General features: G+C 40.7%; 1 protein-coding gene across 7 annotated transcripts in view; it reads right to left on the bottom strand.

Annotated features, from left to right (window-relative positions):
- MIDEAS (mitotic deacetylase associated SANT domain protein) overlaps window positions 1-13,969 on the bottom strand; it is a 59,383-nt gene that overhangs the window by 24,306 nt on the left and 21,108 nt on the right. For 4 of the 7 annotated variants that reach the window (XR_014226524.1, XR_014226525.1, XM_082284061.1 and 1 more), the window contains exon 2: window positions 4,258-5,946. Coding sequence is in view for 5 of the 7 variants with exons in the window: in XM_082284061.1 (XP_082140187.1) it covers window positions 4,258-5,712 (1,455 nt within the window). In the remaining 2 variants the exon portion in view is untranslated. Of the gene's footprint in view, window positions 1-4,257; window positions 5,947-6,377; window positions 6,436-7,277; window positions 7,355-9,059; window positions 9,159-13,969 lie in introns of those variants that run through there. The other 3 variants (XM_082284064.1, XM_082284062.1, XM_082284065.1) reach the window with 3 other exon arrangements.

The raw sequence follows: 13,969 nt of genomic DNA, 5'->3' as shown, positions 1-13,969 counted from the left end.
ACTTAGAAGCCAGATACTAATTAAAACTTTCAAAAACACCTCTCTCCAGGGATGTAAAAGGCCCTCTTGAGCTCTGATAAAGTGCAGTGTAGAAGCTGTAGAAGATGCTCCTTTGGTGTTTCAAACATCTCCCCAGCTTCGAGCTCTGTGTGGAAAGCCTTTCGACAGGATTAGGTATGCAAAGTCACCCTCTGTCAGAGCCAGAGTCTACTGAGGAACCTACCTGTGGTTTTTAGGTAAAATCTAAAGTACGTAACCTCTCAGGTATAACAAGAGGTCTCCAACCTGGACTTTCAAAATGTTGCAGAGATTTTCTGAAGCCCTCAAACAGAATCTATTGTTTGCCATTACAAGTCCCTAATCCTGATTAAAAAGCCAGCATGAGCAGGTTCTGTCATAAGGGCTCAGACACACTGCAGTCACCTCACTGGGTGATCAAGAAAGCCCTTCAGCTTCACTGATGAGTGAGAATCCCACTTTGACGCTCTATTTATAGAGGGAACCACAAGCGTATTGTCACAACATGCATCAACCAGAGCCTGGGGTTAGTGCTCGGGCCTCTGTCCAAATGAGAGACCTGATAATTTCTGTTGGTTTTAAAAGCAAACAGGTCTGCTCTGGAAAACATTAACCCTCCAATATAAGCCAGGTAACAAGATTAAGCACATAAAATCTACCATATCAAGAAGATTCAGGACAGCCTCCTTTCAAGACCTTTTATTAGAGCTGGGCTAAATGTGCACAGAAAGGTTTATCTTATAACTGACCCTGCAGCTTACAAGTCTGACTGCTTCTTCACAGAGACTGCAGATGTCCACCCCCACCACACAGTGATGGAATGCACAATTGTAAAGTCACAAGTGGCATCCATTGTCCCAGAATATGCCTCAGGAGAAATCACTGAGCTCTGAGGACCTGCTTTCAGGCTGCTGACAGGCACCTGTACTTCCCCATAAAACTACCAATTTTGGATTTGGAGGGCATCCATCATGTTCATCATGCTGACAGACATCACTAGAGTTCACTACCTCTAGATAGCAAGGAGTTCTTGTAAATTTTTGTAGCCTCCCTCCACCACTTTCTGGGTACATCAATAAAACATGTAATGTCAATGTGAATAAGTGAACAAGCACCAATTCTGATCAATCTAGAAATGTAGGTACTTCCAGTGCGCTACACAGACCTCTATAGGTCAAGAGACATGAACTGATTTGCTAACTACAAGAAGGAAATTAGCTAGTCACACAGAAGTGTCACTTCCCTCTGGCTTTATGATCAGTTAACCATGCTCCTTTTATTTTCAAGACTGGGGGGCAATCAGCAAAGGACTCCTCCTCAATGATGGAAGAGATGACCCTTCTGAGACAAAAGAAGAAGAGGAGACCTGAATAGTAGTACAGATAGAGAAAAGACACCAGTGGGAACTTAATATAAATACTTGAGACATCCTTAAAAATGTTCTGGTCCACATCATAGCTTTTCTGATCGCAAAAGTTCACACATACCTAAGGTTAACTAAGAGGGGATATGACTAATTTTGGAATTAAGCCTTTTGCTTCAGATCCCTAAATAGTTTCTCAACTGTTTGATTATTCTCAGAGGTAAGCAGAAAGGAGCCTCCGAATAAGGAACGGGACTTTCATTTGTAGACCTGCTAGGGGATTTTTGGCTACCTTCGCATCCCTGTTGCAGAATTTGGGGTAGGAGAGCTGCTGGATAACTGCTGCAAGTGCAACATGTGGCACTTTCATTTAGACTCTTGCATAAATACTGAGGGATGAGCTAGTCATCTAGAGTCCTCCCGGAAATCCATAGAAACCCATCAGATGTTCCAGCATTGATCCTGTCTATCCCTCAAGCTGTTTCCAAAAAACTTAGAATTCTCAGAAAAACCCAACTACAACAGCTGGAACAACTGTTCCAAGGCCAGTTCTGTGATCAGATAAGAAACCATAACAGCCTTTTAAAAACACCTGCCCACAGAGTGCTTTCTGCCACCATTCTGCATCATCTGCAGGAAGGAGAGGCAGCTTCTGACTGCAGTCAAACCAAAGCTTGTCCATGAAGGAGGCGAGTCCAGAACTACAATTCTGCAAACAAAACTTTTTTTCTTCCTTTTGTTTGTGGCAGCTGGTGCCCTGCCCTGTGCCAGGGGAAAGCAGCCAGGTAACCAAAACCTGTCTTCCTTCCATAAAGGAATATTTAAATTCAGACACCCTTTAAGACAACCATTCCGATTTGAAAAAAGTTTTCTGTACTTTTAGAAGACAACAAATCACACTGAAAACATTAAACTAAAAGTTGAGAATTTACTGCAGCCTGTAGGTAGCCATAAGCTTGCACCACCTGAAAAAAAGGCAGCCACAGGCAGCTTTGGTGCAAAGCATCAGTTGTGACACTGCATGTAGACAGATATTGCTGTCCAGAATACTATTTCTGCATAAGGTACACATACCTAGACTGGGATGTTCAAAAAACTGGTTCAAATTACAAATATTGCCTTCTTTAATCCACAATTTAACTCTATGGCCTACTTCACACTCTTAAGATAACCTATGCAGAGAAGGCTTCTAGGTCATTTTTAACAAAAAGACACTCATATGAGAAGCAGACCACTCTCATTCAGCAAACGCATTTTCTTTTTCTCCCTCACACAATATTCAACACCTTAAAGATGTAAAATCCATCACAGCTCTGGTAAGAATGTTATCATCTTTCAAAACCTCATTCTGAAAGCCTGAAGAGATCTAAACATAAAGAGTTCTTCTGCTAGTGCCATTATGGAAGCTGCTTGCATAACTGCAAAGAACAAAAGAGCATCTGTCAAAACACTTCTCTGGTCTTTACATTATGAATCAGACTGCAAGCAGACGTGCCTCCAAACAGCCAATTTCTTGCTTCATCTCTCAGGGGCTTTTCCTAGATGCTCTATTTGCTTCTTCTTGACACTCTCTTAGTGATCCAAGCGCAATGTGAATTGCGGGCCTTCTGCAATGTAACCACAAAATGGCTGGCAAAGTATACCATGCTACTATGTACTACCAGTTCTTTATCAAATCTGCTTATTCAGCTGGAGTTAGAGCACAAAGGATTGAAGACAGCATCAACCAAGTCACTGTTTGCTTTCTGCTGGAGTAGGCTATGGATATTCACCTCATTGTTTATTAGTTCAGTTCTTTCACTCAAACAGCACATTCCTCTAAGGAAGAGATCGGAAAAAACAGTGACAGACAGACTAGGAAAAAAAGAATGATGAGAACAAAACAGGGAATAAAAAGTCCTTCCCTTTGTTGTCTCTACAGCAACTCAAGTGTCAAAACTATAGGTAAAAGTAGCTCATGCAACATCTGCATTTCATCAGCCTTTGGCAACAAAACTTCCAAGGAAAAGTGTGCCTCATAAGAAGCACTCAGTGAAAGATTAGTCAAACCACAACTCTACGAAAACCTTCAAAAACAATCCCTCATGAAACCCCCACCCAACTCCAAAAATCCCATCACTTGTCTCCCAATAGGCTAGTTAATTTTGAACTCTGTCAGTTTGCTATATAGAATATATACTGTACAGTTTAGACTGATGGGATATCAAAAGGTTAGGAGTAGTGAACTACCAAATCAGTCAGCACTAAATTTCTTCCCCACTAAGTCCTACATGAGGTCTACATGCAGACATGTCATTCTACAGCCCTCAGGTCATTCTCAGAAACAGAATGCTGCATCAGACAGACTTTTGTCATGCCTGGTAGGTTCTTCATATAAGTGAAGCTTTCTTAGACTTTTAATATCTGTGAAATATTGAACATGTAAATTGCATTATATAATTTTTAGATAGCACATTTTAGAAACCCTTCAACTGCTCAAACTGAAAAACTGGCAGGTAAGCTGTCTTTTAACAGAAGGAAAAGATAATGTTAAATTGGTAAAAAGACAACAAGTAAACTTCTTATACTTGCCTCTCAAAATTCCTGATCACCTTGAGACCTAAGCTGAAAACATCCATATTTTGAGGTCATGGGCTAAAATAACATTTGATGCTAGTGAAATAAAACTGTCCCTTAGTGGTTTCACTATGCTACATCTCTGTTCTCCCACATCTATGAATTTACAGTAGCTGAACTTACATGCCTCCACTTCCAGAGCTGCCCTTGCTGCATACTTCAAGACACCATCCTATCCTGCATATATAAATAAACTTCTTTCATTTCAGTCCTATTTTGTAGTCTAAACCATGATATATTGGTTAGGGTCTATACCTTACCTTTACATTCTGAAGAGAAGCCAGCTCAACAGCTTTTTGGGCCAAAGTCAGCAAATTGGCTTCTTGAGAGACACGTCGTCTCCGTCGGGTACTCTGGATTACACCACCTCTGACACCCTGAAAATCATTAGCCCTCTGAGTGTTTTCTTCAGGTGCTGCTGCCTGTTTCTCTTCATCTCTACCATTCTGGGGTGCAGCTTGCCTGTCTGTTTCCATCTGGCACTGCTCACTATTGACCAGGACATCCTTCTGCCCCAGATCCAACCTTTTAGGGTGCAAATAGCTACTTTTATTGTGGGCCAGTGACTCAGGTGGCTGCTGTAATGGGACCTCTTGCTGATGTGTTTGCCAGTGATGCAGAAATAAATTGCTAGGTTGTTCTTCTGCCTGCTTAGAAGTCAACACATCTCCTGCAGATGTCAGCAGGACACCTTCTTTGGAGAGTCTCCGTGATCTCCTTGGAAAGGGAATCTGGGTCTGAGGTAGCACAGTCTGTTGGTTCTGCTCCGTTAATGCCTTGAATAGCTCCTGGTTCCTCTCTGCTTGCTGAAACTGGTGTGGCATCATGTGATGTTGAGGTGCTGCAGCTGCCACATGAGGCTGTGCTATGGAAGTTGTTTGCTGCAGACCGAAGGCTTGTGTGGCAGCCTGTTGCTGCTGCTGCTGAGGATAGAAGTTTTCAAAGAGCTGTAGCTGGGGAAGAGCTTGCTGTTTTTGTTGCGCAGTAAATGCTGGACTGGAAGAAGTTGGGGCTTCTTGAAAGACATGTAACAACTCAGGAAGACCTTGCTTTTGGCCTTGGTGCCCAAATGCAAGCTGGAAAGGCTGCAATGGCAGACTTTGATTCTGCTGCTGCTGTTTCTGCATTTGATGAAAAGAATTCATTTGAGCTTGTTGTCTAACCAGGGCTTGCTGTTCCAGCTGAGCCTTCTGGGACATCATCTGCTGGACAGCATCTCCATATAAATCCAGCTGTGACACAAACACTCCTTTCTCTTGATTTCTTTTAAGGGCTTCTGGGTGGCCATAGAAGCCTGGGGCACCAGCATTGGAGTGGGGTCCTTTTGGGTTGCCCCCAAAAACCATACTGTGGTTCCACATTGAAGGTGGAGACTGCCAGTGGCTGTCACCCCTCTCTGGCAACCGGTTTCCCATTAGTGAATTCTGCCATTTGACAGCTGTTACTGACTGGGGCATCATCACTGATTCTCCCCTATCTTGACTGTAAACAGAGTTCATCAAAGCAACATTGTTGGGCACACTTGTTAATCCTCCTGCATGAGAAATCTCCATAGTTTGGGAGACTGGTATATTCCCTCCGTGACCATAGTACTGTCCTTCCTTAAGCTGCTGCTGTGGTTCTTTTGATGGCACAGCTATGTCCTGCTCATTAAAATAGGCAACTCGTTTCCCAGTCCTTTTGCTTGAAGACTTTTGCTGAGCCTGAAGATTCATGGTTCAGTCTATTCTCCCAGCCACGCACACAGTATTTATAATCCACCCATCCCTGAGGTTGGGGGAGGAAAGGCACAGCAGTCTTTATTTTCCATTCAGCTTTAGTAATAAAGGGCAGGAAAGAAGTCCAGATGAAAGTGCATTCACTTCCCTTTTCTTTGTGTGCTTCTCCCACTTCTTTTCACTCTTACATTTGTGGTTCAGAGGCCAGTAGGGTCCACTTAGTTACAGGTCCTGAAATAGAGAAGCAATTGCAATGAATCATCAAGAGACATAACTGGCCTATGAACGTTCATGTGATAAGCAATAATGTGTATGTCTGTCCCATTTCCCATGGAAATGAAGACCAGGTTATAAATGGAAGAAACAACAGATCTGACCTGCTAGAAGAATGCAAAACAAAACAACTTAGTTTTACAGACCAGATATCTCACTGTACTTGCATGATGCAACTCCCAATTGCACACAGAATTCTGACTAATCCCTTAAGTTCATCCTGAAAAGTTTTACTCTTAAACCACCTCTGATCTGGCCAATTACTTCCATGTCTTCCTGTAGCCAGAATAATCTGGTTTTAATCTCAACTCAAAACCACAAAACAAAAAACCCTCATGGCTTGCCAAAAGGCCACATTTCCCAAAGACCTTTAAAAGACACACACGTACATGAAGCCAAACATGCAGCAAGATGCTCAATTCAGAATTTGGAAGGAAAGGATCAGGCAACAGCCGATCAGTCACACCCATACACCACCAATGACTACAAATGCTTTCCAGTTAAGAACTGCCCACCCAGCATCCAAGCACTGGAGACAGGGCCTGCTCAACTTGTTGCTCTCTCAGATGTTTTTTTCAAAAGCTGAAAGCAACTGCTCCTGCTCAGGTCACACTGAAAGGTAGTTCAGGCAGCTGCTGTTGCTGCAGCTGCTCCCAGACATCAGCAAATATCTGTTCGTGTAAAGCTACAAATGTAATAGGAGAAAGCCTTTCCAGAACAGGTACTCTACGACAATTCTACCCTCCTACCCTCTTCTTCCATGAGGAAAAGCTATCCACAAATTCTAAGAGGCTAGCTTGCAGAATTAAGGTCTAATGTGTGAACACATACACTAGTATTTCTATCTGGACACCTAAAACCTTTTTAGATGTTTAGTTTTAAATTCAATTATATTCTTAGATGACTACTACTAACATTCTAGTGTAAGTCTCTATTCCCATCCTTTTCAGTGTGCACTCTGTTCCACTTTAAATCACATTGCCAATATATTCCAGGAAAATTTTAACAAATTGTTAAAAACCTATTCTTACTACATCCCTTCTGTTACACAATCAAGTTTCTCTTGAATGGAGCAGGTAAGACCAACACACACATGCCCTTCAATGAAACCTGCAATCTATTTATCCCTCTTTCTAAAATGAAAAATAATAAACCAAAATTATATAGCACACTGAAGTCCTGTAACCTGAGCTTCCTCAGATGGATATGGGTACAGTGCAGGTTTTAATACTGAGGTGGGGTTGGGAACATGACGAGGAGGAAAAGACAAAGAGTTTTAATTAACTTACGCAACTTCCACCTCAGAGGCCAAGCTTGGCTTCAGTGCTACTGGAACCATGGGACTGTGTTTCAGAGTGAAGTGACTCACTTCCTCAGGCTGTTACATAGCTGTTCCCCCACACTGCCTCCCCTTCGCCTTGGCTACAAATCATGGACCTCTGCCACCCTGCATCACGGAGCCAGGGCATTCCTCCCTCCTCTAAGCACAACGTCTCAGCTTATTTTCCAAGACTATCACAACAGGACAAAAATAACTCGAGGAGAAATTATGGACACGTGAGATGGAAAATTCTCTCTAAACTGCAACTAGTACACAAACGAAGATTTCATAGACTAAGTTTTTCCTACTTCAAAACTTCACTAGGAGAGGAAAAAACATCTTACAGCAGGAAACTGAATCTCTGGTAGCAAAAATGTAGAGGTAGAAAAGTTGCTATATGCCTCTCAGAAGCATTAATGCTATCTTATCCTGTCGTCTTGCTTTCTGCAGCATTGCAAATGTATCAGAGGTAACAGCTAAACCTCCATACCTGAGGTAAAACACTAAGAGTGGTTTCTAACAGTCTTACCTTGTGGAATAATCACAAGCTATTTTTCTCTCCAAACTAGGCAACTTTTTCCTTCTACTGATGCTTCTACATGCTTTTGTATTGATCAGCCACATAATTCTGATAAAAAGAATGCAAGGTTTCTGTGTATTAGAAGACATTACCACTAGATCAAGTTTTAACCTGCCAGACAGCTTTCTGAAATTCTGCTGTGGATCTTCTACACTTTGAAGAAAAATGCAGCAATAACTGTCAAAAAGATGGCATTCAACTTCCAACTTCAAGAGTCCTTGTTTTCAACCAAAGAAAGAAAGAAAGAAAGAGCGAGCCCCGTTGATGCTGCTCTTAGTAGTCGTGGCTGGGATTTGCAGCTACCACCCAGGAAAGTACCCAGAAGACCTTTAGTAAGAGGACTCTCACATTAGTAGGAAAGCACTGCATTAGCACAACTTTCCAAACCTACGTTTGTGTGGACTTTGGTTCTGCTTTTTCTATTACTAGATAAGAAGACACCAGCATCACAAGGTCTAACTCAGACCAGTTTAGAACTGCAACAGTCCGGGAAAGAGACCTAACAAAATTATTAAGATGCAAAGTGTAAAAAGGAGTAAGCTCAGACATAACCTTAATGAGGAAAAGGAAGATGTACAACTGAAGTTGCTCTTCAGCACAAAACCCAGGATACTGAAAAGGACATTACCAGGAAGAAAAGAGACTTAAGGTACTTTGAACAAAACATGCTTACTGAACATGCCAGTTCTCCCAGTTACATGCAAAAATAACTATATCCTAAGAGATCACCAAGATAAAAGAGGATTTGTTGCATCCAGTATTTAATGGTAAAAGAAAATATCACAAAATTAGCTTTTTAGAAGTTCTTTCTATATAGAAAAACTGCATAAAAATATCTTCTATGTCATCCTAATAATAACAGTCCATAGTTTAAGCTGCAGTGATAAATGTTCAAGTTGCAGCATGACTATGCTTCAGGAAAGCTCATGCTTGGCAACTTCACTGCATGAGCACTGTTGGCTCTCTGACTAAACAGGCTTCCCTCCCTGAGGTTGAGGGAATGAGCTCACACAATCATCATCCTAGCCAATTACCAGCTTTGGGGTTTTTTGGTTTGTTTTGTTTTGCTTTAACTTCAGCACAAGAGTCAGCCTGCAGCAGCACAGTAAAATGGCAACACAATTCCAGGCTTAAGTGCTTTGGAGCAGTACACCCCGGACCATTCCTTACCTTTGAATAAAGCACACAGCCAGTTCCAATACTGTAATTCCCAGAAGATACTGTGTCTTGCCTCCAAATATACTGAAGTGTTATGATACTTAGCATTGCTTTTACACTGCACAGAGAAAAAGCAGAACCTAGCATCAGTATATTTTGATTTAGTAACTCTAAGATTTGGCAGGCAACATCATCAGTTATTTTCACTTCCAGGAGCTTCTGACATTCAAGAACTTCTCCTGAACTTTCTCCAGATGAACACAAATTGTACATCACCTCCTTTGATACCACCAATATTTTCAGATTTCTAAGGAATTTTTCATATTGTGAGGCTTTCTATTCTACACCTAAAAAGAATGTCAAATTAGTTATACATATACCCAGTGGATGCGTATGCAGTATTTTCTGGAATGAAAAATACATAAGGAAAGTAACCCATGGCACCTTACTGGGAAAAGTTAGCATTACCATTTTTAGCTAAAAACCTCTCTAGTGTATCTGCACTAACGCATTAACGAAAATCATAAACACATATAAAACACCATATGAGCTACATTTAGCCTAAGAATGCTGAAGGACTTCCTGAAGTATACAACAGGACTATGGAGGTCTCTGCCTGCATCCAGGATTCTGTTCTGAAATTATGAAGTCCTTTCTCTCAGAGCCACTCACTAGGTGGTTACCAGCCCAGACCACCCACCAGCAGATTCTATTCAATCCAAAGCAGAATCACTGAGACATCCCTATCCAGTGCAACTATCTTGTCAGAGTTTATTATTAGCCTGGAGAGTTTGCTATAAAACCTTAACAAAAGTTAAAGGTTATTTGATTTAGGGGACAAATTTAAAACACACAGTGGTAAGCATTTAATGTAAAATATCTCTATCTCTCTTTAAAACTTGTTGCCTGTGTATTTAATAACTATCTACCATTATTCCATTTCTGTAAACATTCTCTTAACTAAGGATATGTATATTTGTACAGTTTCACACAACAAGTGAGGTCACAGCATGACCTCACACACTGTAGTAACCTTAAACTTTACTCTTTGGCTCACTTTTGCGCTCTCTTGTGCTTTGTTTAGTCCATTTGCTACATCACCTATATCAGGCATGATAAGCAAGTTTAAATTGTGCACATTCCTCACTCTCCTTTGAGATCATTTGCAAACATTTCTCCCTGACAGAATGCTGCAGAAATGACTCAGGAAAGACTAACTTCTCCTCAAACTTCAGCAAAATTAAGGATGCTGAGAATAATAACAAGTTGTAGTTGGAGGTGTAGACCATCTTTTCCAGCATCTTAGCTTTTAAATTCCTCTATTTTAGGGTTTTTTTCATGTAAAATAAAGTGTTCCTCTGTTCTAGCTAATGTACATTCTCAGCCTTAATTGCAACAATACTGTCACAGCTCCTTACAGGAAATCTGTCAGACTGGAGTGATGACAATCATTTCTCACTAAGTCCTTCTGCTGCCAACTGAAATGATGGTTCTCCCCTGTAAGCAGCTCGATCACTTTTAATGATGATGATGAACAGATTCCAAGAACAATTGTTACATTTAAGACAAATGCAGCAAGCTATACCGTGTCCTTCTGAGACAGAGCAATCAAACTTTCCTTCTCCAATTTGCTCATTATTACGTTCAAATCCCACATTTACGAAACATGTAAAGAATTACAAAGCACATTTTACTAATGAGGAAGAGAAACACAGGAACTAACTCACTTCTAAGATCACACAACAAGCAAGGTCAAAAATTAAGCAATATGTAACACACTAGCTATCAAGTTCCTTTTCAAACCTGCAAGAAAACACAGGTTAAATTAAATCTACCTGCAGAAGATAAAAATTGGATGTGCTAGTCACACGTGTGAAGAAAGGGCAAAAAAGTTTTAATTCCTTCAGTGCAATAGGAGGACAGAGGAGGCTCAACAGGGTAGGGTTTGTTTCTGGCTTTCGTGGTTTGCATTTCTGAAAATGACTGGAGACTTAACAGGGCATCACAAACAAGAAACTTGCTCCAGCTAGCAGAAATCTGCCTCTGTGAAACCACCAGCACCATTTGCAACAGTCTTGAGTAAGAACAGAGAAAAGAACAAAAGCATGGATCCATTCTCGTGTTTGTAAAAGACTTGCAAAGCTTATTGCACATAGTCTATGCTTACCCTACTGTATACAGAAACAGCTTCAATCCTTCCTTCCAAAGCCTCTCCCGCACACTTACTTTGTCACATTTTCTTCCAGACAGTTAGCTACATCAAAATTCCTGCAGATTGTTTGCAACCTCCCACTCACCACTTTCAGACACCTTGAACAGGAAGGATAACAGCAGAGCACAGAAAATAAACCATGTTTGTAAATTCTATACAGCAAAGCACAGCAATCTATGTCCAGAAGAAAGGCAGGGGAAAACTCAAAGCAACTACAAAACACAACAGTCTGCAAGAAAGCCAAAAACATAAATGGAAGATGCTGGTTTTATGTTCCTGTCACTTTATCCCAAATGGTATGGCATTTTCCAGACATCTAGAATGCCTGTCTCTATAGCAAAAGGAATTTATTCCAGGAGTATGGCACTACAGAAGAGCAACAGCTGAAGCCCAAAGCAAACAAGCAAAACAGACCAACTGAACAGTCCACAGTTTAAAAAAAGCCCACTACAAAAGAATGTAAGTAGGTATCAATCATCTCCCCTAACATCTCCAAGTATGAAACTAATCTAGGGAACTTATCAGATTCAAGTTCTAGAATCAATAAAGCCTATGAAATGGGGAAGAATTACTTGATGCGTAGCACTTCACAGCAAAAAAAAAGGAATCCTACAGCAGGCCTGTAATAAAGACAAAGAGATGAAAGGAAAGCTGCTTCACAGACAGACAACAAAAGGGAAAACACAGCATCCAGGAAGTTTGGCAACTTCCACTGTTTCCTGAAGGTGCCTGCCTGGGGCTAACAAACACATACCTAAATAAGTAGTATGCATGGCAGACGTTTATGACCTACCCAAATTTTCATATGATTGGCCCATTTCTATTGCAGAGAAAGACTGAAGCTATGACTGACTACAAGGGCGCCCCTGCCCTGAGGACACTGTTAAAACCACTTTGCTGCCACTTTCACTTTCCCATTTTCAGAGGCTGGGAATTAATAAAGCTTTACTAAACCACTGTACTATCCAGAGACTCAAAAGTGAAACTCATCAGCTCTGTGAGGTGAAACACAGGAGAAAATGGTCATGCTGTGAAGGACTATGTGCCAGCAAAATCAGGTAGCTTGTATTGCACCACCAGATTCCACGAACTACTGCTCCAATCGAGACCCTTCCTGCCATTCAGCACCAGAGGCTAATTACCCACAGCAAGCAAAATAACACAAAACGTAGAACTTCCATATTGTTTGGGGAAAAAATACATACCCAAAGGGAAATATATGAACTACACTTCACAAAGTAATCAATCCAAGGAGAAATACAAAACCTCCTTCAAGAAAATATTTTGGTTTATGGTAAAGGATGTAATAAAGGTGAGACAGTGAAAATGAAGCCCTACAAACATTATTTAATTAGGTACATTTCTGTTCCAATGGTCTTCAAATTCACCAAAGCATGCATTCTGATTCTATTTGGACCTACTACATACATTCATGGATGTGGTTTTATTTATCCCCATCACCACAATTGTTCTACACTCCATCTAAACACACAGATTGATCCTAGTATGGAGGATTTTGGAGAAGGATTTTGGTGTTTTGAATTACAGGGTCTGAAGCATCACAGATGCGCCTCAAAGGGAAGTTTTCAGGCAACAGTTCTATGAGAGGAAAATAATATACTGTTGAAGAACGCTCAAAAAATAACCTATTTTTTGAGGTTGTCTTCCTCAATTCAAGCTGGAAACTTGGTTACAAGTATTTGCTTTTCAAAACACACCTAGGATTTTCCACATAATTTTATTCTAAAGGATGAGGAAGAGACAAGAAGTTGCTAAAAAGAAAATGCCCATCAAGTGCTGATCAGTCTTATCTTCATAACAACCAAGCCAGACAAAACCTGGCTTACAAAAACAGCTCCACCAGAAGAAAACCCACATGGATGAGTAAGAAAAACTACTAAAAAGACAAACTAAAATTTTAAAACTTAGCAGATAATTAAACAAACAACAAAAGGGGAAAAAAAAGCCACAACCTGGTTTTTCTTAAAGGAACTGACAATGTTGTTTCTACCAGCTATTGAAGGGGAATGTAAGATCTTCAAGTTCATTTATTTTCAAGCAAAACTTTGAATAGTGTTTCCAAAATAATCGAAATTTCATGCCAACCTCATAATATAAAAACAAATGATTCACGATTTGCACCAGACTAGTCCTTTGTCTTGCACTACGAGAGAGGCAGCTCCACAATCCAGACTCTTGTAAACACATACACAGGAAAGCCCTTCTTTACAAACGGCTTCGCAACACAGACCAAGCTTAGCCTTTAATAAAATAGGTACATTTCTTATACTGGTTAATGTTTATAAACTGTACTGAAATTAGGAATATTTGTTATTATAATCTGTCATAATGATAAATGCTGATCTGAAGAGGCTTGGGCAGCCTTAGAGTGCAGAAGGAGCACAGTAATTACGGAGTATGAAATGCTGCTTTCAGGCTTTGTAAAGTTACATGAACATAATTCTTTCCCACTGGAAATGGGTTAACAGTTCTAATTGTAAGCCCTTAGACAGTTATTTTAAGCTTTTTTTGTTTGGAGCTGTCTGGGAAGGCAGTTGTTAGCAACAGAGAGACCAACATGCAGGAATCACAGCAGGCTCCCAAGTCAGAATGGCAAAGAGCAGGCCAAAAGCTTTTCCCTGCCCTCGCATTCACATACCTGACATGACCACAACATGTCCTTCAGTCCAAATGCCTCTCTTGCCACAAA

The sequence above is a fragment of the Coloeus monedula genome, assembly GCF_965178545.1.
Source record: "Coloeus monedula genome assembly, chromosome: 6".
Lineage (NCBI taxonomy): Eukaryota > Metazoa > Chordata > Aves > Passeriformes > Corvidae > Coloeus > Coloeus monedula.
The sequence above is the reverse complement of the archived record's forward strand: the minus strand, read 5'-3'. Positions and strand labels throughout refer to the sequence as shown.